General features: G+C 38.3%; 1 protein-coding gene across 2 annotated transcripts; it reads right to left on the reverse strand.

Annotated features, from left to right (window-relative positions):
* Positions 1 to 1,420: 1,420 nt before the first annotated feature.
* On the reverse strand, positions 1,421 to 27,384 carry LOC132555843 (CD151 antigen-like). Of its 2 annotated transcripts, none has more exons than XM_060220206.1 (8): positions 27,287 to 27,384; positions 11,098 to 11,179; positions 8,287 to 8,493; positions 6,810 to 6,884; positions 6,308 to 6,415; positions 4,859 to 5,053; positions 4,544 to 4,627; positions 1,421 to 3,465 (listed from the first exon to the last, which is right to left on the reverse strand). In XM_060220206.1, exons 2-8 carry the CDS (start codon positions 11,161 to 11,163, stop codon positions 3,397 to 3,399), a joined length of 804 nt encoding a protein of 267 aa, XP_060076189.1. In that variant the 5' UTR covers positions 11,164 to 11,179; positions 27,287 to 27,384; the 3' UTR covers positions 1,421 to 3,396. The 2 variants fall into 2 exon arrangements, with proteins under 2 accessions (XP_060076189.1, XP_060076196.1); XM_060220213.1 differs by lacking the exon at positions 27,287 to 27,384 and adding an exon at positions 20,922 to 21,008.
* Between the last annotated feature and the right edge of the window lie 578 nt (positions 27,385 to 27,962).

The following is a 27,962-nucleotide window of genomic DNA, read 5'->3' on the forward strand; positions in this document are numbered from 1 at the left end:
TCTGTGTCACATCTGTAATGTCATCTCTGTGTCACATCTGTAATTTCATCTCTGTGTCATATCTGGGATGTCATCTCTGTGATGTAATCTGTGTCGCATCTGGGATGTCATCTCTGTGTCACATCTGTAATGTCATTTCTGTGTCACATCTGTAATGTCATCTCTGTGTCACATCTGTAATGTCATCTCTGTGTCACATCTGTAATGTCATCTCTGTGTCATATCTGAGATGTCATCTCTGTGTCACATCTGTAATGTCATCTCTGTGTCACATCTGTAATGTCATCTCTGTGTCACATCTGTGATGTCATGTGTGTCATATCTGTAATGTCATCTTTGTGTCACATCTGGGATGTCATCTCTGTGTCACATCTGGGATGTCATCTCTGTGTCACATCTGTAATGTCATTTCTGTGTCACATCTGTAATGTCATCTCTGTGATGTCATCCCTGTGTCACATATCTGATGTCATCGCTGTATCAAATCTAGGATGTCATCTGTTTGTCACATCTGTAATGTCATCTCTGTGTCACATCTGTAATGTCATCTCTGTGTCACATCTGTAATGTCATCTCTGTGTCACATCTGTAATGTCATCTCTGTGTCACATCTGTAATGTCATCTCTGTGTCACATCTGTAATGTCATCTCTGTGTCACATCTGGGATGTCATCTCTGTGTCACATCTGTAATGTCATCTCTGTGATGTCATCCCTGTGTCACATATCTGATGTCATCGCTGTATCAAATCTAGGATGTCATCTGTGTGTCACATCTGTAATGTCATATCTAATGTCATCCCTGTGTCACATATCTGATGTCATCACTGTATCACATCTAGGATGTCATCTTTGTGTCACATCTGTAATGTCATCTCTGTCATATCTGGGATGCCATCTCTGTGATGTAATCTGTGTCGCATCTGGGATGTCATCTCTGTGTCACATATGTAATGTCATCTCTGTGTCACATCTGTAATGTCATCTCTGTCATATCTGTAATGTCATCTCTGTCACATCTGTAATGTCATCTTTGTCGCATCTGGGATGTCATCTCGCATCTGTAATGTCATCTCTGTGTCACATCTGTAATGTCATCTCTGTGTCACATCTGTGATGTCATCTGCGTCATATCTGTAATGTCATCTCTGTTCTGTGTCACATCTGTAATGTCATCTCTGTGATGTCACATCTGTAATGTCATCTCTGTGTCACATCTTTGATGTCATGTGTCATATCTGTAATGTCATTTGTTCTGTGTCACATCTGGGATGTCATCTCTGTCGCATCTGTGAGACAATTTATTGGTATTGACTCAGATGTTTTTTTGTTCAATTTTGGGCTTAAAGAATTTCACCAAATATTGATATCATGAACAATTATTTTGTAATAAGTGCAGAACATAAAACTCCAACATTCACTACTTATAGTTTGTTTTTATTTTGTTATAATTCTATACATGTGTTATATAACTAGGAAGAGAGATCAACACTACCTGTATCAAAAGTAGAAAAAAAATAGCCATCTCTTAGGTATCAGCATCCTTCAATGATAAATGATCTAAAAATAGCCATCTCTTAGGTATCAGCATCCTTCAATGATGAATGATCTAAATATAGCCATCTCTTAGGTATCAGCATCCTTCAATGATGAATGATCTAAAAATAGCCATCTCTTAGGTATCAGCATCCTTCAATGATAAATGATCTAAAAATAGCAAAATATCCAAGGTGTGATAGAATTTCTCATGGTCACTTTTGAATTTTCATCAAAATAGGCACATTTATGTCTAAATATACACTAATCACTACCTTTGCATTGGAACACATTAACAGTTTTAAAGAACAGAAGAGTACCATCAACTAGAGTTACGCCCCTTTACATCTACAACATGGTGATTTGATTATCTGTGTTTGTGTGGCAAGAACAAGACACGTACATCAAAATTTAATTTTGAAATTTAGAATCTACGTAAGCATTAGGTAATGAAGAGTTCAACCACTGATTAAAAAATGTACAATTCTACAATAAAAAGCCTTGATGGAGACAAAATAACAAATTAAGGTCAAGAACAAATCTTTAACAACCGCAACTTTTTCAAAACAAAACAACATTAAAAACTTAAACCCACAGTGATACCTACTTCAGTAATCCCCTCAAGGAAAATAATAAAGTAATCTGTGAAACTGCTCGATTTAAATCGGAGGCCTTGTGTTTTTTTTTTATTGAAAGGTCTAAATGAACCAATACAACACTTGGAAAAAAATTGCTTTTCACAAATTCATGTGAGGGATACAAAAAGTGACATGATTAGTCTACATACTTATTGACTTAGTAATTAAACTTTGTAAATAATGAATGCGTAGACATTGCAAATACAACAAATTACTCCGTCATCACCTTGTTACCATGGCAACCGATGTAAAAACTACGGATTGCTGTAATTCAACTCTAGTAGTCTAATGGCTTTAGACTTGTAGAGTGAATCAGGATCCTTAATATTGTTTATCATATTGAAAATACTGGTACATTTCTTAAAGAAGAAGTGAAACCAACATAAGGTTCCAGTTTAGAAAACAAAATCAAGGGAGACAATCACCAACCTCTTACAGCAGACTTTTTTCAAACCTGCCAGTCATTCATGAATACACATTTTCAAACACATAAGGCATTAAAAAATAACATTTTGTAAAAGACAATGTTTACAAGTTGATCATCATTATATAGTTTGACCAAATTACCCATAAAAACATTTCAATTATTTTGAATGACAGTGTTGCTATGGTAACACTACATGGATTAGGTTCAGGTGTATTTGTTCAAAGTTGGATGTTATTAGAACATTGTATTGACTAAATGATTAAAGTAATGAAAAATTGTATAACATTCTATAAACAGTAAGGTTCTAAAAATAGTAACAATAATATGGCCAGTTAAAAAAATTAATAAATTCATGTAAATGAAATGAAAAAATTCTATATGGATCTAGAAATACAGCAATCATCTACAACAGCCAATTTGTTGTATGTTAAACATGTCTCGTTACAATGATAAATACACATTCAGCATCTGTATGTTCATATCAGATACACTTTACACTGAGATTCTGACTTCTAAGTCGACAAATAATAAAATTTGCTAATCTGAGTATTTTCTCCATGAAAAAAGATTTTGGTGACAGTTTTTCACTAGAAACTAATTTCTTTCATTTTTGTTCTCAAATGAGTAAATAAATACATTTTTCTTTTTGATCAAAATTGCAAAACAAAAAAAAAGGCATCCAAAAGTCCAAACCTGTACATTATTCAATTCTTGTTTTGTTAAATTTTTTTGACAAATTCCTCCTTTTAAGAGGAACAAGGCACATGACTGAAGGGAGACTTCTGGAGCATGTAGTCTAGGCATTAGTGCCACCGTCTTTTCTCAATCTGTTACATAGACACACCGCAATGATGAAGCAGATCACCTAGACAACAGAAAGAAAAACCATCATTATACAGGATATTAAAAAATCACTTTCTCAAGTAATCTTTTTATCTGTAAACTTACCCATAGATACGGTAAACTTACCCATACATACTGCAAACTTACCCATACATACTGCAAACTTTCCCTATAGATACTGTGAACTTACCCATACATACTACAAACTTACCCATAGATACTGTAAACATACCCATAGATACTGTAAACATACCCATAGATACTGTAAACATACCCATAGATACTGTAAACATACCCATAGATACTGTAAACATATCCATAGATACTGTTAACTTTCCCTATAGATACTGTGAACTTACCCATTGACACTGTAAACATACCCAAAGATACTGTAAACTTACCCATAGATACTGTGAACTTACCCATTGACACTGTAAACATACCCAAAGATACTGTAAACTTACCTCTTAGATGCTTTAAACATACCCATAGATATTGTTAACTTACCCATAGATACTGTTAACTTACCCATAGATACTGTAAACATACCCATAGATACTGTAAACATACCCATACCTACTGTAAACTTACCCTTAGATACTGTAAACATACCCATAGATAATGTTTACATACCCATAGATACTGTAAACATACCCTTAGATACTGTTAACATACCCATAGATACTGTAAACATACCCATAGATACTGTAAACATACCCATAGATACTGTAAACATACCCATAGATACTGTAAACATACCCATAGATACTGTAAACATACCCATACTGTTAACATACCCATAGATACTGTAAACATACCCATAGATACTGTTAACATACCCATAGATACTGTTAACATACCCATAGATACTGTAAACATACCCATAGATACTGTAAACATACCCATAGATACTGTTAACATACCCATAGATACTGTTAACATACCCATAGATACTGTAAACATACCCTTAGATACTGTAAACATACCCATAGATACTGTTAACATACCCATAGATACTGTAAACTTACCTACAGATACTGTTAACTTGTATCACATTATGTATAAGAATCATTAGCTACATTGTATATGTTCTTTCTTACCTCAACTAGCAGGACCACTACTCCAACAATGATGATGTTTCTTGCATTCTTCATAGCAAAGTCCTTGATAGAGTTGTAGCAGGGCTACAAAACACAGATTTTATTAATATATCAGAATCAAGTAAATTCTTCATCCACCCTTTTATCAACATAGCTTGTCCCTTTATTTGATATATACAAAGAAACATCATCAGAAAACTGCATTATCTTACTGGGATAAACAGAGATTTACAATCAGTATAAAAGATCCAATTTATTTACAACTTAACCACACAGTAGAGTAACAGGAAATGCAATTTAGAACTGAGAGTTTACCTTGTTGATGTAAGAGTTGGTTGTGTCTGGCGATCGCTGACAGTTTGGATCCCTGGCCTCAGCCTGGGAAGGATTGCTTGAATAATCATCCTTGTTTCGTAGGACACAACATGACAGAGGAATAGTGGCATTGCCCCTGTTCCACTTGGTTGCATTCAGGAATTCCTTGTGACTGTCTACTCCACAGCAGTCAAACTATGAACGAGAAATAACAAAGACTTAGAATTAAGAATTTATCATATAATGTTTGAAACATGTCTTTATTGAAGATATTTCTGATGTAACATGTCTTTATAGAAGATATATCTGATGTAACATGTCTTTACAGAAGATATTTCTGATGTAACATGTCTTTACAGAAGATATTTCTGATGTAACATGTCTTTACAGAAGATATTTCTGATGTAACATGTCTTTGTGGAAGATATATCTGATGTAACATGTCTTTACAGAAGATATATCTGATGTAACATGTCTTTACAGAAGATATTTCTGATGTAACATGTCTTTACAGAAGATATATCTGATGTAACATGTCTTTACAGAAGATATATCTGATGTAACATGTCTTTACAGAAGATATTTCTGATGTAACATGTCTTTGAGGAAGATTTATATCTTCTACTTTAAATAAATCTTGTACTGATAATTTTACTGTATTAACATGTCATGAAATTATCTGACAACACATTTTTCCTTCCCACTAAAGTTTTGTTTTTTTGTGAAGAAATGAATTAAGCAGCTCATCCATAAGGTAACTATAAATGCTATCTAAAAAGTATGAACACCTGAACATACTACAATATCAATATCACAGATATGACATGTTCTGATATCATTTCGTGTCAACAAATTCTTTCAATAATCTTTTTAATCTTGAATTTGACAGAATCATCAGTCTGTAAATCAACATGTTATTGCTTAGATAAATCTTCGTCATATTATAGATTATTTTCAAATATCTCAATAAAATTTCTAGTGCTAGCATAACGTAATAACATCTATACTGTTGGCATTGTAATGACTTATCCATATTTCTAGTGCTAGCATAACGTAATAACATCTACACTGTTGGAATTGTAATGACTTATCTATATTTCTAGTGCTAGCATAGCGTAATAACATCTACACTGTTGGCATTGTAATCACTGATATTGTCACAAAAAAAACACTATTAATTAATTTCAATAACTGATGTGAATTAAACAATTAAAAGCTGTAAAACATCAATAATTAAATTGCAGTCCAATTTTTTAGAATGCACAGTAAACATAAACTAGTCAAACCTGTCTATAAAGGTCAGCAATGTGACTGAAAAAAACTGTCCTTACTAGGGATGTGTCCTCTGTATAGAGATATGGAGTAGGACACCTGTTTGTAAAACAATACAGAAGATGTTATAAAAAGGTATCTACTCTAGACAGTTTGATGCACAGTAGAGTAACTGACCTGGACCTGGGTAGCATCAATGAAAAAGGTGAAAGTGTCCTTTGTTCCAGTTCCATCATAATCTTCCATAATGTGTTTCTTGAGACCACTTTTAAGTTCATCAGTCACCTGTAACAATAACAAGCTTAAAATAGTAAACAACCTTAAATATTGTATCACTGATGGATAGCAATTATGTGTAAATCACTGACTGGAACACAGCAGTCACAATGATGCTGGTTATATCAATAATCTTACCTGTGATTGGAATGCTGCAGTCACAATGATGCTGGTTATATCAATAATCTTACCTGTGATTGGAATGCTGCAGTCACAATGATGCTGGTTATATCAATAACCTTACCTGTGATTGGAATGCTGCAGTCACAATGATGCTGGTTATATCAATAATCTTACCTGTGATTGGAATGCTGCAGTCACAGTGAGGCTGGTTATATCAATAATCTTACCTGTGATTGGAATGCTGCAGTCACAGTGATGCTGGTTATATCAATAATCTTACCTGTGATTGGAATGCTGCAGCCACAGCAATACCAGCTATCTCAATGATGATAATGACCAAAACAACCGCAGCATACTGCAAAAATATGTCAGCTTATCAGTTGATTACCTAGTCAAAATGTACTGTCTACAGTCTGTATGTACCATGTCTACAGTATGTACCATGTCTACCATGTCTACAGTATGTACCATGTCTACAGTCAGTATATACCATGTCTATAGTCAATATGTACCATATCTTCAGTCAGTATATACCATGTCTATAGTCAGTATGTATCATGTCGTCAGTATGTACCATGTCTACAGTCAGTATGTACCATGTCTACAGTATGTACCATGTCTACAGTCAGTATGTACCATGTCTACAGTCAGTATGTACCATGTCTACAGTCAGTATGTACCATGTCTACAGTTAGTATGTACCATGTCTACAGTATGTACCATGTCTACAGTATGTACCATGTCTACAGTCAGTATGTACCATGTCTACAGTCAGTATGTACCATGTCTACAGTTAGTATGTACCATGTCTACAGTATGTACCATGTCTACAGTCAGTATGTATCATGTCTACAGTCAGTATGTATCATGTCTACAGTATGTACCATGTCTTCAGTATGTACCATGTCTACAGTCAGTTGCACCACGTCTACAGTCAGTATGTACCATGTCTACAGTCAGTATGTAACATGTCTACAGTCAGTATATACCATATTTACAGTCAGTATGTACCATGTCTCCTGTATGTACCATGTCTACAGTCAGTTATACCATGTCTACAGTCAGTATGTACCATGTCTCCTGTATGTACCATGTCTACAGTCAGTATGTACCATGTTTACAGTATCTACCATGTCTACAGTCAGTATGTACCATGTCGTTAGTATACCTATGTACCATGTCTACGCGGAGTCATTTATTTACATAGGTTAAAATGTTTGCAATTTTCTTTGAAAATGTGAGAACAAACAAGAAAGACAAATTACATTTCATCACCGACACACTGCCTTACCAAATTAACCCTTACAACAGGTTCCAGTGATTTGAAGTGTAGCAGATAGAGCTTAAACAATATTTTTCTTTTGATGTAGGTAAAAGGTAAACAATATAAGTCAGAATGACCTACTTTTGATAAGGACACACCATCTCACTAAACTGAACCCATACCCTAAGTATGAAGTTCAAATGACTCAGTTATTGGTAGGTCGGATGAATGGACAGAAAAATGACTGGAGCTACTATAAAATCATATCTTTGTGGGCCATAATTGTCATGGTGCTTCACAAAATCATAACTTTTTCCTGAACATTTGATTTTGTTGATAAGTATAGCTCAATAAAACTATGTATACAGACTAATTTAAAAATTTCACGAAGACATGAATTCTTCTACCTACAAAATAACGATAAATCCTTCAGAAAATTTAGGATTTGACAGTATATGTCACCACTGTGTTAAATAACCCTTAATTCACTTACAATTCCCAGCATGCACACATTCTCCTTATAGGCACCACAACATCCAATGAAGCCAATCAGAAACAGAATGACGCCAGTAACTATGATAATCACGGACGATGACTGGACAAGAGTGGACTGGTCCAGGGATAACTTCAGCAGGCTAAACAGATTGCTGTCTTCCACCATCGACACGATCCCTACTACCAGGGCTGCTATACCAACAATCTACAAATAACAAGAACACAGTCTTATATGAACAAATGTCTGTCCTCAAACACAAACGTCTGTCCTCAAACACAAACGTCTGTCCACAGACACAAACAAACATCTGTCATCTTACAGACACAGACAAATTTCTGTATGAAGAACCATAGACATTTGTCTGTCCACATACAGACAAAACCAGACAAATGTCTTTCTGCAGAAAAACACAAATAAACAAATAAATACGTAGACAATGTCTCTCTTTATATAAACATGAATAGACATGTGTCACAATATAGACATGAATAGACAAGTGTCTATCCAGACAAACACAAATAGACAAGTGTCTGTCTAGACAAACACAAATAGACAAATGTCTGTCCAGACAAACACAAATAGACAAATGTCTGTCCAGACAAACACAAATGGACAAATGTCTGGCCAGACAAACACAAATAGACAAATGTCTGTCCAGACAAACACAAATGGACAAATGTCTGGCCAGACAAACACAAATAGACAAATGTCTGTCTAGACAAACACAAACAGACAAATGTCTGGCCAGACAAACACAAATAGAAAAATGTCTGTCCAGACAAACACAAATGGACAAATGTCTGGCCAGACAAACACAAATAGACAAATGTCTGTCCAGACAAACACAAATGGACAAATGTCTGGCCAGACAAACACAAATAGACAAATGTCTGTCTAGACAAACACAAACACAAACAGACAAACACAAATGTCTGGACAAATGTCAGACAAACACAAATAGAAAAATGTCTGTCCAGACAAACACAAATGGACAAATGTCTGTCTAGACAAACACAAACAGACAAATGTCTGGCCAGACAAACACAAATAGAAAAATGTCTGTCCAGACAAACACAAATGGACAAATGTCTGGCCAGACAAACACAAATAGAAAAATGTCTGTCCAGACAAAAACAAATAGACAAATGTCTGGCCAGACAAACACAAATGGACAAATGTCTGGCCAGACAAACACAAATAGACAAATGTCTGTCTAGACAAACACAAACAGACAAATGTCTGGCCAGACAAACACAAATAGAAAAATGTCTGTCTAGACAAACACAAATAGACAAATGTCTGGCCAGACAAACACAAATAGACAAATGTCTGTCCAGACAAACACAAATGGACAAATGTCTGGCCAGACAAACACAAATAGACAAATGTCTGTCTAGACAAACACAAACAGACAAATGTCTGGCCAGACAAACACAAATAGAAAAATGTCTGTCCAGACAAACACAAATGGACAAATGTCTGGCCAGACAAACGCAAATAGAAAAATGTCTGTCCAGACAAAAACAAAGAGACAAATGTCTGTCCAGACAAACACAAATGGACAAATGTCCGTCCAGACAAACACAAATAGACAAATGTCTGTCCAGACAAACACAAATGGACAAATGTCTGGCCAGACAAACACAAATAGAAAAATGTCTGTCCAGACAAACACAAATAGATAAGTGTCTGTCCAGACAAAAACAAATAGACAAATGTCTGTCCAGACAAACACAAATGGACAAATGTCCGTCCAGACAAACACAAATAGACAAATGTCTGTCCAGACAAACACAAATGGACAAATGTCCGTCCAGACAAACACAAATAGACAAATGTCTGTCCAGACAAACACAAATAGACAAATGTCCGTACAGACAAACATAAATAGACAAGTATCTGTCCAGATAAACACAAATAGACAAATGTCTGGACAAACATAAATAGACAAATGTCTGTCCAGACAAACACAAAAAGACAAATATCTGTCCAGACAAACATAAATAGACAAATGTCTGTCCAGACACACATAAATAGACAAATGTCTGTCCAGACAAACACAAAAAGACGAAGTGTCACAAGATAGACACAAATAGACAAATGTCTGTCCAGAAAAACACAGGGCTCTCACATCCCATTTTGGGACTGAGGCCCGGGGCCTTAGAATTGGGAAAAATAACATTGTTTTCCTTAGAATTTGGAAAACTTGGGGTATAAATTGGGAAAAAAGATACTATTTTCCATTGGGAATGGGGCCGAATATCGGCCCCAAATCAGAGCCCTGAAACACAAATAGACAAATGTCTGTCCAGACAAACACAAATAGACAAGTGTCACAAGAAAGACACAAATAGACGAGTGTCCCCAGATAGACACAAACAGAAAAATGTCTGTCCAAACGGACACACTAACCAATGTCTGCCCATATACAGACAAAAATGTATATGTAACATGCAAAAACAAAAAGACAAAAATCTTTCCACATAGATAAGCACTTGTCATCAAACAGACACAAAATCTCTAAATGCTGGGATATGATTATTGCTACCATTTCTGTTCCTTTTCATAAATCTTAAAATTCAATCAACTTAAAAGATAAAACAGGAGCTGGAGAATCCTGTGTTTATTCAATAGTTTTTCTTCAGGAGATAATATCAATGTAATGTTTGAGTGGCTTGAAATTTCTAATATGTATGAAAAACAACTGCTTTGAGTCATGGAAATTTCAATTTGAAGTCGGGAAATGAAATAATATTTGAGAAGAAATCATGTAAGATGTAAAGAAAATCATCAGTAACAATAACTCACACATATAATCAAATTGAAGGCAAACAGGAGATACTTCAGGCATTTTAATCCACAATTCAACTCCATCTTGATATTTCAGCTTCTGAAAAATATAACAATTATGAAAAATTCAACAGGATTTTCATTCAACACTAAAGTAAGACGACACATTAAAAGTATTGTGAAGTGTTTGAAAATATCATCACTCCCCTTTGTCAAAATCTGGCATAAATTGAATAATGAAATAATTGTCTCCAGACAGGAAATTGTGTTTGTATAAGGGATATATGTTGAAGATTTTATGCTAATTAAGTCTATTGCCTGTGTACAGTCAAGGTCATTTTAGGTGGAGTCTCTATGTAGTAGCCGATAGGGTGAAAGCATTTCAGACAGAGTCTCCATGTAGTAGCTGATAGGGTGAAAGCATTTCAGACAGTCTCCATGTAGTAGCTGATAGGGTGAAAGCATTTCAGACAGAGTCTCCATGTAGTAGCTGATAAGGTGAAACTCAAGACACAGTCATCTGACTATAAACTCAATTAATGATATTTTAGCCATAATAAGTGAGAACAACTCAAAATGATAAAAAAAGTCTATATTTCAAAGGCACCAAAAACAACCACACTATTTTGATTTAAATTTCTCTACAAATCTACAAACTTTCAGATCAATTACAGCAGGAGAACTTCACAATAAATCTAAAATGTGCTTTTAGCCATTTTAGCATTTAAGATTTTAGCCATCATGGCACTATTTGATTTTGGACAAACCTGAAAAATAGCACTTAAAGGTTTAAAATATGAAAAGTCTACACAAAATGCACAAGGATGGATGAATCACGTTTATAAAAGCAAATAAATACAGAGCATATCTTGGGTACAACTGAACAAATGACTAAATGTTACCAGGGGTAACAGTGGACATGTGACTAAGTGTTACCAGGGGTAACAGTGGACATGTGACTAAGTGTTACTAGGGGTAACAGTGGACATGTGACTAAGTGTTACCAGGGGTAACAGTGGACATGTGACTAAGTGTTACCAGGAGTAACGGTGGACATATGACCAACATTACCAGGGGTACCAGTACTAAGTGTTACCAGGGGTATCGGTGGACATATGACTAACATTACCAGGGGTTCTAGTACTAAGTGTTACAAGGGGTAACAGTGGACATATGACTAACATTACCAGGGGTACCAGTACTAAGTGTTACCAGGGGTAACAGTGGACATATGACTAAGTGTTACCAGGGGTAACAGTGGACATATGACTAACATTACCAGGGGTACCAGTACTAAGTGTTACCAGGGGTAACAGTGGACATATGACTAACATTACCAGGGGTAACAGTGGACATATGACTAATATTACCAGGGGTAACAGTGGACATATGACTACCCAAGTGTTACCAGGGGTAACAGTGGACATATGATTAACATTACCTGGGGTACCAGTGGACATATGACTAAGTGTTACCAGGGGTAACAGTGGACATATGACTAACATTACCAGGGGTAACAGTGGACATATGACTAAGTGTTACCAGGGGTAACAGTGGACATATGACTAAGCGTTACCAGGGGTAACAGTGGACATATGACTAACATTACCAGGGGTACCAGTACTAAGTGTTACCAGGGGTAACAGTGGACATACCAGGGGTACCAGTACTAAGTGTTACCAGGGGTAACAGTGGACATATGACTAACATTACCAGGGGTACCAGTACTAAGTGTTACCAGGGGTAACAGTGGACATATGACTAACATTACCAGGGGTAACAGTGGACATATAACTAAGTGTTACCAGGGGTAACAGTGGACATATGACTACCCAAGTGTTACCAGGGGTAACAGTGGACATATGACTAACATTACCTGGGGTAACAGTGGACATATGACTAAGTGTTACCAGGGGTAACAGTGGACATATGACTAACATTACCAGGGGTAACGGTGGACATATGACTAAGTGTTACCAGGGGTAACAGTGGACATATGACTATGTGTTACCAGGGGTAACGGTGGACATGTGACTAGTAACAGTGGACATATGACTAAGTGTTACCAGGAGTAACAGTGGACATGTGACTAAGTGTTACCAGGGGTAACAGTGGACATATGACTAACATTACCAGGGGTACCAGTACTAAGTGTTACCAGGGGTGACGGTGGACATATGACTAACATTACCAGGGGTACCAGTACTAAGTGTTACCAGGGGTGACAGTGGACATATGACTAACATTAGGGGTACCAGTACTAAGTGTTACCAGGGGTAACGGTGGACATATGACTAACATTACCAGGGGTACCAGTACTAAGTGTTACCAGGGGTAACAGTGGACATATGACTAAGTGTTACCAGGGGTAACAGTGGACATATGATTATTATTACCAGGGGTACAAGTGGACATATGACTAAGTGTTACCAGGGGTAACAGTGGACATGTGACTAGTAACAGTGGACATATGACTAAGTGTTACCAGTAGTAACAGTGGACATGTGACTAAGTGTTACCAGGGGTAACAGTGGACATATGACTAAGTGTTACCAGGGGTAACAGTGGACATATGACTAAGTGTTACCAGGGGTAACAGTGGACATATGACTAAGTGTTACCAGGGGTAACAGTGGACATATGACTAACATTACCAGGGGTAGTGGACATATACTAAGTGTTACCAGGGGTAACAGTGGACATATGACTAAGTGTTACCAGGGGTAACAGTGGACATATGACTAAGTGTTACCAGGGGTAACAGTGGACATATGACTAAGTGTTACCAGGGGTAACAGTGGACATATGACTACTAAGTGTTACCAGGGGTAACAGTGGACATATGACTAACTAAGTACTAAGTGTTACCAGGGGTAACAGTGGACATATGACTAACATTACCAGGGGTAACAGTACTAAGTGTTACCAGGGGTAACGGTGGACATATGACTAACATTACCAGGGGTAACGGTGGTACTAAGTGTTACCAGGGGTAACAGTGGACATATGACTAAGTGTTACCAGGGGTAACAGTGGACATATGACTAAGTGTTACCAGGGGTAACAGTGGACATATGACTAAGTGTTACCAGGGGTAACAGTGGACATATGACTAAGTGTTACCAGGGGTAACAGTGGACATGTGACTAAGTGTTACCAGGGGTAACAGTGGACATGTGACTAGTAACAGTGGACATATGACTAAGTGTTACCAGTAGTAACAGTGGACATGTGACTAAGTGTTACCAGGGGTAACAGTGGACATATGGCTAAGTGTTACCAGGGGTAACAGTGGACATATGACTAACATTACCAGGGGTACCAGTACTAAGTGTTACCAGGGGTAACAGTGGACATATGACTAAGTGTTACCAGGGGTAACAGTGGACATATGACTAACATTACCAGGGGTAACAGTGGACATATAACTAAGTGTTACCAGGGGTAACAGTGGACATATGACTAACATTACCAGGGGTAACAGTGGACATATAACTAAGTGTTACCAGGGGTAACAGTGGACATATGACTAACATTACCCAGGGGTAGTGTTACCAGGGGTAACAGTGGACATATGACTAAGTGTTACCAGGGGTAACAGTGGACATGTGACTAGTAACAGTGGACATATGACTAAGTGTTACCAGTAGTAACAGTGGACATGTGACTAAGTGTTACCAGGGGTAACAGTGGACATATGGCTAAGTGTTACCAGGGGTAACAGTGGACATATGACTAACATTACCAGGGGTACCAGTACTAAGTGTTACCAGGGGTAACAGTGGACATATGACTAAGTGTTACCAGGGGTAACAGTGGACATATGACTAACATTACCAGGGGTAACAGTGGACATATAACTAAGTGTTACCAGGGGTAACAGTGGACATATGACTACCCAAGTGTTACCAGGGGTAACAGTGGACATATGACTAACATTACCTGGGGTAACAGTGGACATATGACTAACATTACCAGGGGTAACGGTGGACATATGACTAAGTGTTACCAGGGGTAACAGTGGACATGTGACTAGTAACAGTGGACATAAGTGTTACCATAGTAACTGGACATGTGACTAAGTGTTACCAGGGGTAACAGTGGTGTGACAGTAACAGTGGACATATGACTAAGTGTTACCAGGGGTAACAGACATGTGACTAAGTGTTACCAGGGGTAACAGTGGACATATGACTAAGTGTTACCAGGGGTAACGGTGGACATATGACTAACATTACCAGGGGTACAGACATATACTAAGTGTTACCAGGGGTAACAGTGGACATATGACTAAGTGTTACCAGGGGTAACAGTGGACATATGACTGTTACCAGGGGTAACAGTGGACATATAACTAAGTGTTACCAGGGGTAACAGTGGACATATGACTAACATTACCAGGGGTAACAGTGGACATATGACTAAGTGTTACCAGGGGTAACAGTGGACCAGGGGTAACAGTGGACTAACTAAGTGTTACCAGAGGTAACGGTGGACATATGACTAAGTGTTACCAGGGGTAACAGTGGACATATGACTATGTGTTACCAGGGGTAACAGTGGACATGTGACTAAGTGTTACCAGGGGTAACAGTGGACATATGGCTAAGTGTTACCAGGGGTAACAGTGGACATATGACTAACATTACCAGGGGTACCAGTACTAAGTGTTACCAGGGGTAACAGTGGACATATGACTAAGTGTTACCAGGGGTAACAGTGGACATATGACTAAGTGTTACCAGGGGTAACAGTGGACATATGACTAAGTGTTACCAGGGGTAACAGTGGACATATGACTAACATTACTAACAGTGGACATATAACTAAGTGTTACCAGGGGTAACAGTGGACATATGACTAACATTACCAGGGGTAACAGTGGACATATAACTAAGTGTTACCAGGGGTACCAGTGGACATATGACTAAGTGTTACCAGGGGTAACAGTGTTACCAGGGGTAACAGTGGAAATATGACTAAGTGTTACCAGGGTAACAGTGGACATGTGACTAAGTGTTACCAGGGGTAACAGTGGACATATGGCTAAGTGTTACCAGGGGTAACAGTGGACATATGACTAACATTACCAGGGGTACCAGTACTAAGTGTTACCAGGGGTAACAGTGGACATATGACTAAGTGTTACCAGGGGTAACAGTGGACATATGACTAACATTACCAGGGGTAACAGTGGACATATAACTAAGTGTTACCAGGGGTAACAGTGGACATATGACTACCCAAGTGTTACCAGGGGTAACAGTGGACATATGACTAACATTACCTGGGGTAACAGTGGACATATGACTAACATTACCAGGGGTAACGGTGGACATATGACTAACATTACCAGGGGTAACGGTGGACATATGACTAAGTGTTACCAGGGGTAACAGTGGACATATGACTATGTGTTACCAGGGGTAACGGTGGACATGTGACTAAGTGTTACCAGGGGTAACAGTGGACATATGACTAAGTGTTACCAGGGGTAACAGTGGACATATGACTAACATTACGAGGGGTACCAGTACTAAGTGTTACCAGGGGTGACGGTGGACATATGACTAACATTACCAGGGGTACCAGTACTAAGTATTACCAGGGGTAACGGTGGACATATGACTAACATTACCAGGGGTACCAGTACTAAGTGTTACCAGGGGTAACAGTGGACATATGACTAACATTACCAGGGGTACCAGTACTAAGTGTTACCAGGGGTAACAGTGGACATATGACTAACATTACGAGGGGTACCAGTACTAAGTGTTACCAGGGGTAACAGTGGACATATGACTAAGTGTTACCAGGGGTAACAGTGGACATATGACTAACATTACGAGGGGTACCAGTACTAAGTGTTACCAGGGGTGACGGTGGACATATGACTAACATTACCAGGGGTACCAGTACTAAGTGTTACCAGGGGTAACGGTGGACATATGACTAACATTACCAGGGGTACCAGTACTAAGTGTTACCAGGGGTAACAGTGGACATATGACTAACATTACCAGGGGTACCAGTACTAAGTGTTACCAGGGGTAACAGTGGACATATGACTAAGTGTTACCAGGGGTAACAGTGGACATATGACTAACATTACGAGGGGTACCAGTACTAAGTGTTACCAGGGGTGACGGTGGACATATGACTAAGTGTTACCAGGGGTAACAGTGGACATATGACTAAGTGTTACCAGGGGTAACAGTGGACATATGATTATTATTACCAGGGGTACCAGTGGACATATGACTAAGTGTTACCAGGGGTAACAGTGGACATGTGACTAGTAACAGTGGACATATGACTAAGTGTTACCAGTAGTAACAGTGGACATGTGACTAAGTGTTACCAGGGGTAACAGTGGACATGTGACTAACATTACCAGGGGTACCAGTACTAAGTGTTACCAGGGGTAACAGTGGACATATGACTAAGTGTTACCAGGGGTAACAGTGGACATATGACTAAGTGTTACCAGGGGTAACAGTGGACATATGATTATTATTACCAGGGGTACCAGTGGACATATGACTAAGTGTTACCAGGGGTAACAGTGGACATGTGACTAGTAACAGTGGACATATGACTAAGTGTTACCAGTAGTAACAGTGGACATGTGACTAAGTGTTACCAGGGGTAACAGTGGACATATGACTAAGTGTTACCAGGGGTAACAGTGGACATATGGCTAAGTGTTACCAGGGGTAACAGTGGACATATGACTAGGGTTAAAAAGGGTACTTTTATCTACAACTAAGTGTTACCATGAAAACTGGTATATGTAGATGGATTTACCTGCGGCAGTGATCCAATTTTGTTTTTCAAACTAAAAATACAAAGGAATGCTACAGAGGACTGATCTATAGTAACTGATATCAACCAAAACTACGTCAAGCGTATCCACTATCTCATTCAGATTTTTTCACACTATATATATATTTTAAACTTGATGAGTAGCAGCTGACATCCTAACTAGTACAGGTATAAATCAGAAAGAAAGTGCTATCATCAACATCTGTACAGAAACTCTCGTGTGAGGGTAAAGGTGAATGGACTAACACACACCAGTATTCTCCTGACCTAAATACCGAGCCCCACCTTAACCAAGCATCCTTGTACAGAGGACTATACATGTATGTAGCTCTCTAACAAAAATAATTACTATATGGTATTTACTGCTAGCTGTTTTCTCTATTTCAAATAAAAATACATGATAACCAAAGAACTCATCCAATTCAGCCTGAAGGCTACACATCATGTTAACATTTCAGCAAACAGCAAATGTACATCAAAGGCAGCTTTACAATGTTTCAAACAATGCCTGTGAGCTTCGGAAATTGAAATACAAGCTTTACATATAAATCTATACATGGCATATCGTTTGAAGGTCTGTCCAAAGATTCTAAATCCTATGAAAATATAAACATATCTATTGTTCAAGTCGTGAAAGTAAGGATGGTGGAGGAGGAAAAAAAAAGGATGGGGAGAAGGAGGTGGGGGAAGGGGAGGGGAGGAGGAGTGGAGGGTAGGGGGAGGGGGGAGGGAGAAAGAGGAGGAGGAGGAGGAGGAGGAGGAGGAGGAGGAGGAGGGGAGGGGGAGGGGGGGAGGGGGAGAGGGAGAAGGGGAAGGGGAGGGGAGAAAGAGGAGGGGAGGGGAGAAGGAGGAGGGGAGGGGGAGAGGGAGAAAGAGGGGGAGGGGAGAGGGAGGAAGAGGAGGAGGGGGAAGGGAGGGAGGAGGAGGAGGAGGAGGGGAGGGGAAAAGGGAGAGGGAGGGGGGAGAAGGAGGGGGGAGAGGGATGAGGAGGAGGAGGGGGAAGGGAGGGAGGAGGAGGAGGAGGAGGGGAGGGGAAAAGGGAGAGGGAGGGGGGAGAAGGAGGGGGGAGAGGGAGGAGGAGGAGGGGAGGGGAAGAGGGAGAGGGAGAGAGAGGAGAGGGAGGGGGGAGAGGGAGGGGAAGAGGGGGAATGAAGAGAAATGATTGATATTGCTAATACCTGGTGAGTAATTGCATAATGAACTTCATTACTAAACATGTACATGTGAACCTCTGTACTGTGGACAGTACTGAGATATAACCCACTCTATACTGTAGATAGTGAAGTAAAACTGTACAAAGCCTCCATATCAGCAAAGAAGCAATGATATAGAATGAAATAAGAGGCCCATAGGGCCTTAACAGTCGTCTAACTATTCTAACTATAGTTTAACCGTAATAGTGTTAGTGAGACCGCTATGACAACCAAATTATTGACAAGACTGGAAAATAACAGCAGGCTGTTGGAATCCTTTCTTTCACATCTTCATCAATTTTCAGCTCAGTGACATCAGTGGAACAGAAGTTTTAAGATTTGCTTTTCAACATTACAGTCCTTGCAGTCTGGATCTTGAATTTGTCCAAATAATCATAAAAACCATCTCGGGATCATCTTAACCAAGATTTCTCTTAATTGCGATTGAAGGACATGAGATGAAGTTGAAAATATGAATAGCTTATAGTGCATCAAACATGGAAAGCTAGAGGTCATGTGACCTTCAGAAGGAAGTTATTGGGAAGGATTACAAATTTCTACAGATAAAACAGAGGCAGTGATATGTAGTGAAAGCAAATACACAAAGACTGATGATGAGTAGGAAACCTGACAGGAGACTGCTGTCAAGGATACCATCAACACAATCTACACATCTTGTACAATTATGTAAGATTACATAATGCATACATCACTTAAAAATTGTCTTGGATTCCATGCTGAATCAGTGTTTTATCATACTCCAGGGTCATCCAGTACTCTCACATCAGATATATACATATATCATACTAAAAACACAAATTTAGAAAATAAAGAACATCCAATCTTTGCAAATGGTCTAAAAAATCAACCAGCTGTGATATCAAAATTTTGTACAGTGTATCACTACATTCCTTGGCAGAAATTCCCATAATACTAACAGAGCATTTTACACATTTATAATCTTACACAATTACATACTGTTTATAGACTTGTTACCTACCTGTATACATATCTAAACAGTCTGTGTACATAAAAAGAACTTTCACTTGCTGGCAAGCACATTTAACTTGTACAGGGTGTTTGACAAGTGTCCCTAATTATATCTGTGATCTATGATTGAGTCTAAACTTTAAAGTAAATATATTCTTTAGATGTTGATACTGGTTTTCATATATATATATATAATATTGAATTTATTAACAAATTTGAATTTTTCATAAATTTACCAAATAGTAATCTGTACGACAGTAACAGAACATGCTGACTTGTACATGATTGTTATGTGATATTTGTTCAGTACAGAACTATATTGCTGTTTATAAACCAAGAAATTATCTGTACTTGGCCTTACAATACAGTACAGTAGTCTGTAAATCATGTAATTATTTCTACATAGCCTTTTTAAAACACCATACAATGATATTAACTATAAACCACATAATTATTTATACTTGGCCTGAGATACATACAGTACAGATTTTGTAAATGTATATAAGCATTGAGATAAGGTACAGCCGTTTATAAACCATAAAATTATTTGTACTTGGCCTTACTTTATTCCAGCCTTCTTCCACATGTTAAATGTTTACACATTGAGAAATGTTCATTGAATCTTGGCTGGACTATAAATACTTACCTGTAAGAAAGATCTCTACTGAACCTGTACAGACTGTGATAATATTACTGGCCAACAACCTGATCACTACAACTGCACATTAAATTGCTGATTTTTTTCGAAACATTGAATTTAAACAAAGTGTAGTTCTGTATTATATATAATATGAAGATGTATTCCTTTACTATAGAATTCACGATATAACTTACCTTCGACAGTCCAGCTGCTGTACTTTTCTATAGAATGTTTATCAGCCAGACTACCTCTTTCATCAGCTATACACTTATTTCGTAATATACTGGTCTACCGTTCAGTATACACGTAGGAGTATCTGTTGTGTTCTTATATATAATGGTGTGTACGATGATTCATTGTCATCTTTCTGTGACTGGAGAAATGTGCAGCTTTACATAAGTCAATGTCGAAAAATTGTTAAAATCGTTAATATATTTGTGTGAATTAATTTACGTTTGAATAAATATGTTCTCCCTCTGTATACCTACCTCAGAGTCTTGTTTATCTTGACAAAGCTTCCTACAACAACAGTACTCACCTGCTATATGCTAGTAACCCAATCAGGTTAGTATCAAATATTAATTTCAGTAAACAAGCTGTTTCAACGTCATCACTAGGTCCTTATGGAAGATGATTTATTTGTCTAAATATAACATCTTGAAATGTGACTCAGTATAATAACCCTGTATCCTGTCCATTAGCTACAGTATCTCGAGTTAAGTATGTTAGGTGACTGTGTGTATTGATGAAGTAAACACATCTAAACCTACATCAGAAGCTGTGTAACATCAAATATAGGTATCTCCCTCATACTTAAAAGTCATGGTGATAGTGTATATATATATATATGGGTGGGTGCTGCGTGCGTGGGTGGGTGGGTGCATGCATGCGTGTACAGTGTATCTTATATTCTAAATTGAAGGATTTAAACTCAGAATGACTAACCTTACACTGTTGTCACTCCCTCCTACACAGCAGCTGTGTGGTCCCCGAGTGTAGCAGGGCTGTGGCCCCTAGTGTGATGTTAACTCAAACTAACACTGTAGTCACTCCCTCCTACACAGCAGGGGTGTGGTCCCCAAGTGTAGCAGGGGTGTGGTCCCCAAAGTGTGGCAGGGGTGTGGCCCCTGAGTGTAGCAGGGATGTGGTCCCCACACTGTAGTCACTCCCTCCTACACAGCTTGGGTGTGGTCCCCGAGTGTAGCAGAGGTGTGGCCCCCTTAGTGTAGCAGGGGTGTGGCCCCCGAATGTAGCAGGGGTGTTGGTGGTATAAAGTTGTTGTTAGAAAAAAAACAAAAATAATACTGTTGGTGGTATAAAGTTGTTGTTAGGAAAAAAAAAAAAATAATACTGTTGGTGGTATAAAGTTGTTGTTAGAAATAAAATTTAAATATTCTATATTTACCTTCTGTTACCTTTAAGGTCGTTTATCACAGCAGTGTCTCACATTAAATATGGACGATATTACAACAGAGAGAGACGTTTACAATACGGTGGTCTAGACAAGTTATATATATCACACAGTACCTTCCTTGGCTTATCTCCTGTAAAACAGGAATTCCAATGATTTTTTTTCTATCAATACTAAAGACATATATATATAGATCTGATTTAACATTGTTACTGATTACTATATATACACACACGCAATCAGTCATAAAAGTGTCTATTTTTCAAGCATTGACAAGCTGAAATTTAAACTTTGAGGAAAGTTTTATAAAATCTCAAATGAAATGATAACACAATTCCACACCTTATTATCATAGAACTCAGAAAATCCACAGTTTATGGTGGTAAAAAAATCACAGAGGCAGCGATTTTGTTGTGCATTTTCAGTTGATGATGTGAAGAAATAGTCCATGTTATGACATCACAATCGATAACCTATCAAAAATCCTCCAGGGCATATAACATAAGTGACACATATGTATAAGCTAGTATAATACATGGCCACTGGCAGATTATGTGATAAAATTAAAGTGTAACACATCGGAAATGATACATTGACTTAATCAGGAAAAATTTTCTGCAGATAAAGAAATGGAGAGTCACAGCTAGGATATCAGAATTCAAGCTCATCCTAATAACATACACATAATGTTTCTGGAAATAATAATATATATATTGATGTGATAGCGGTGATCAATTCTACTCCTTCATTATCATGGTCCTGACACATTAATTACACATTACATTACAGGTATATGATGATATACAGGTATGCTGTCTGTAGTACCTTGTATATATACAGTGGCCTTGTGTTCTGAGCTGCCTGGAGGCACAAACACTTCTGGTTTTGTATATCAATCATCACTTCATTGGTCAGTTCCTATCTAGAGCAGTTATCGTGGGCGAGGTCTATACATCTTTATGTAAAAGTACTGCTTGCAGTGATATTTGTCCTGTCGTATTCCCGAAAAAAGGTGGTTTCCACCTGTGCGTTTACTGTTATATCACCAAAGGAAGCAAAATTCATGAATATTTCCCCAAGGATTTGGCAGATATCCTGTCATATTTACCCAATTTATAAAGGCATAGGCAACATTTCATTGGATATGTAACACTGTCTCCCTATCAAAGGCAACATTTCATTGGATATGGTAACACTGTCTCCCTATCAAAGGCAACATTTCATTGAATATGGGTAACACTGTCTCCCTATCAAAGGCAACATTTCATTGAATATGGGTAACACTGTCTCCCTATCAAAGGCAACATTTCATTGAATATGGGTAACACTGTCTCCCTATCAAAGGCAACATTTCATTGAATATGGATAACACTGTCTCCCTATCAAAGGCAACATTTCATTGAATATGGGTAACACTGTCTCCCTATCAAGGGCAACATTTCATTGAATATAGGTAACACTGTCTCCCTATTAAAGGCAACATTTCATTGAATATGGGTAACACTGTCTCCCTATCAAGGGCAACATTTCATTGAATATAGGTAACACTGTCTCCCTATTAAAGGCAACATTTCATTGAATATGGGTAACACTGTCTCCCTATCAAGGGCAACATTTCATTGGATATGGTAACACTGTCTCCCTATCAAAGGCAACATTTCATTGAATATGGGTAACACTGTCTCCCTATCAAGGGCAACATTTCATTGAATATAGGTAACACTGCTTCCTATTAAAGGCAACATTTCATTGAATATGGGTAACACTGTCTCCCTATCAAGGGCAACATTTCATTGAATATAGGTAACACTGTCTCCCTATTAAAGGCAACATTTCATTGAATATAGGTAACACTGTCTCCCTATCAAAGGCAACATTTCATTGGATATGGTAACACTGTCTCCCTATCAAAGGCAACATTTCATTGGATATGGTAACACTGTCTCCCTATCAAGGGCAACATTTCATTGGATATGGTAACACTGTCTCCCTATCAAACCCTTTACAATTACAGTGGTTTAAAACTGAACCAAACTAGCAATACTTCGGTATGTAGTAAGTTGGAGAACAGAGAGTTACAGATAACTGGATCAATGACAAAATGGTGAAAGCATGCCAACTTGAAATCCTATCTACACACATGTATACCTAATTAGATAATGGATTATACAGAACACAATACAGGGTTTCCTGTGCCACCATCATTTTTCAGTCAACTAGTGCGGAAAATTGTTATCAGATTATCATCATACAAATAACATATCTAATCAAACTGCATCAAAATGTGACTGAAGGCCTCTACATAGTTCACAAAACATTGGGGATGATGTTACAGATATATCAATTCCTTGATGTTACAAAATTACAGAATAATACACACTGCAATAAATTGTACAGATAAAGGATACAATTTCATGGTAACATTACAGAAAAGATATTAATTTCATTGACATTCTGTTTTCCCTAGCTACAGCATTTGTACATGAATATGAAGTCCCCTATCAATTTGTCCAGTCATCCAACAAGTCCCATGTCTACTTGTCCAATCATCCAACAAGTCCCATGTCTACTTGTCCAATCATCCAACTTGTCACATGTCTACTTGTCCAATCATCCAACAAGTCCCATGTCTACTTGTCCAATCATCCAACAAGTCCCATGTCTACTTGTCCAATCATCCAACAAGTCCCATGTCTACTTGTCCCATGTCTACTTGTCCAATCATCCAACTTGTCACATGTCTACTTGTCCAATCATCCAACAAGTCCCATGTCTACTTGTCCAATCATCCAACTTGTCCCATGTCTACTTGTCCAATCAACTTGTCACATGTCTACTTGTCCAATCATCCAACTTGTCACATGTCTACTTGTCCAATCATCCAACTTGTCCCATGTCTACTTGTCCAATCATCCAACTTGTCCCATGTCTACTTGTCCAATCATCCAACTTGTCCCATGTCTACTTGTCCAATCACCCAACTTGTCACATGTCTACATGTCCAATCATCCAACTTGTCACATGTCTACTTGTCCAATCATCCAACAAGTCACATGTCTACTTGTCCAATCACCCAACTTGTCACATGTCTACTTGTCCAATCATCCAACTTGTCCCATGTCTACTTGTCCAATCACCCAACTTGTCACATGTCTACTTGTCCAATCATCCAACAAGTCCCATGTCTACTTGTCCAATCATCCAACAAGTCCCATGTCTACTTGTCCAATCACCCAACTTGTCACATGTCTACTTGTCCAATCATCCAACTTGTCACATGTCTACTTGTCCAATCATCCAACTTGTCCCATGTCTACTTGTCCAATCACCCAACTTGTCACATGTCTACTTGTCCAATCACCCAACTTGTCACATGTCTACTTGTCCAATCACCCAACTTGTCCCATGTCTACTTGTCCAATCATCCAACTTGTCCCATGTCTACTTGTCCAATCACCCAACTTGTCCCATGTCTACTTGTCCAATCATCCAACTTGTCCCATGTCTACTTGTCCAATCACCCAACTTGTCACATGTCTACTTGTCCAATCATCCAACAAGTCCCATGTCTACTTGTCCAATCATCCAACAAGTCCCATGTCTACTTGTCCAATCATCCAACAAGTCCCATGTCTACTTGTCCAATCACCCAACTTGTCACATGTCTACTTGTCCAATCATCCAACAAGTCCCATGTCTACTTGTCCAATCACCCAACTTGTCCCATGTCTACTTGTCCAATCACCCAACTTGTCCCATGTCTACTTGTCCAATCACCCAACTTGTCCCATGTCTACTTGTCCAATCATCCAACTTGTCCCATGTCTACTTGTCCAATCATCCAACTTACCCAATATGTATATACTTGTCTAACCATCCAGTACGACTAATGTTTACACCAAGTTTCATGATACTTGCTTAACTGTGAGCGAAGTTATGCTACAGACATGAGACATGAGAGGAGAGACGGACAGACATGAGAGGAGAGACGGACAGACAAAGTGGCAACTATATGCTCCCTGGAAAATCTTCTTGAAGCATTAACACATCTTGATTGCAAGAACCTGTGACTAAACCTACTCGGTCCTGGTACAGAAATTGGGCCATCTCTGTCAATAGTTAGTTTCAGTCAATATGTTTTGTAGAAGTGTTCGTAACCTAGATATTGACCCTTTTCTCACATGTAACCACTAAATGTCAATGATTTCACAAGACTTTGTTTACAACTTCTCCTAGTCTATATGTTAAAACCGTGCAGTAGTTAGGTGTATAGCTCACAAGTGTACAAGTATGATATATTTTATTATCAATCTGTTAACAGAGAATTCCTGTCAGTAAACATCTATAGACAATATAACAATATCATTTTCTAGAATGCAAGATGTCGCCAAAGAATCGACACATGTCGATTGGACTTTGCCTGGTGAAAAGCAGAGTCAAGGAGCCGAAAAACCTTCATCATCATCATTAAAATGCAAGTTAGACTTTCTACTTCAATAGTGGCCTAGGGGAACAGAGACATAAAAACACCCAGTTAACATCTCAAATCATGGAGCTACACACACACTTATAATAAACAGCAAAAGTTTGTACTAGTCAACTCTGTTCTAGTTCACGATGTTAATTCAATAAAATCAACAAAAAAAAATCTGATCAGTGTTTAAATATAAAAGTGTCGGTTAATTACAATAAATGACTAGGCATTCAAGAATGCCGTCCGCCTTTACAAGTAGAATTCTAAGACTCGCCGACAAATTACTGTTCCACAAGGTAACGCCCTTGGATGAGTAGACCGTTCTGAACAGCTACCAGCACGGACATCTATTCTAAATCCGTGCTACCAGTAGTCAGTGGTAATTTGGTGCCTCTTTTCTCGTACCAGTGATGTTTTCAAAAACAGATTATACCACTTACCGTCGGAACCTACCTGCTGTTGGTCAAGCACTCGGGGGCAAATCGGGAGCAGTTTAAATCTCTACCCGTTGTTGTTCCACCTGAACGCGGCGAAGGTGAGACTGGAAAACTATCGATTTTCAGTGGAAAAGCAAAAAAAAAGCTGTTCGACAGGTCTGTTAACTGTGATCAAAGTACTAAGCTACTAGAAGGGTGTATGTGTCTACAATTCTGAATCTGATCAACTTTACTCACCGTTCTCTGTAGTCTCGTGCAGCAATGTGGACGTTCGCGGGCTGAATGAGAAGGGCTGGGCACGGCAAGTATGCGATGTGTACGTGAGGATGCAGTCATGCGTGACGCAAATAACAATACGCCTGACCTATTTATTGGTGGGTGTTGTCCAAAAGGCTGAACAAAACAAATATATGGTGTGAATCATGCTTTGTAGCATTTGTATTCGCCGCCTCGCGGTTTGTTGGCTCGAGTAAATTAATTTAAATACGTAACATTCAGCACACGTACATTTAGAGCAAATGCTTGTTGTTATTTTCTTGATCATAGCTCTGGAAGGCCGAGAGATAGTAATGTACAAGTGGGTGGGTCATGGGTGGATCGTTCTTGGTGGTGTAGCAGACGTTTATATACACAAAGTGTGTATAATATGTCCCGTGCTAGGGACTCTATCGTTGTATTAATTAAGTCAAGAAGAAAAGTGACTTTTATGAACATAGATGTGCTTCGTTTAATTTCGGATAAGATATTTGTATCGATCAGTAGCAACACAGACACTATAACTGGTTGCACATCTCACCTATGTGTGAAAATAAGATATATGAGTCCAACTAGTTATCAAACATTCCTTTACAGGTGTACAATTGTGGCCGGAAGCTTCATATTGTTTATTTGTCTTCTCTTGTCTGACGGCGAT

Source organism: Ylistrum balloti, unplaced genomic scaffold (genome assembly GCF_031769215.1).
Source record: "Ylistrum balloti isolate Yb309-2 unplaced genomic scaffold, AGI_CSIRO_Ybal_v1 Utg369648, whole genome shotgun sequence".
NCBI lineage: Eukaryota > Metazoa > Mollusca > Bivalvia > Pectinida > Pectinidae > Ylistrum > Ylistrum balloti.

Excerpts from the sequence above, each read along its gene's own strand:
- LOC132555843 (XM_060220206.1), bottom strand. The coding sequence starts at position 11,163 with ATGGAGTTGAATTGTGGATTAAAATGCCTGAAGTATCTCCTGTTTGCC. Across the intron at positions 6,885-8,286 it reads ATGTGTGCATGCTGGGAATT|TATGCTGCGGTTGTTTTGGT; the intron begins GTAAGTGAATTA and ends ATATTTTTGCAG. Across the intron at positions 5,054-6,307 it reads TTGATGCTACCCAGGTCCAG|TTTGACTGCTGTGGAGTAGA; the intron begins GTCAGTTACTCT and ends TCTCGTTCATAG.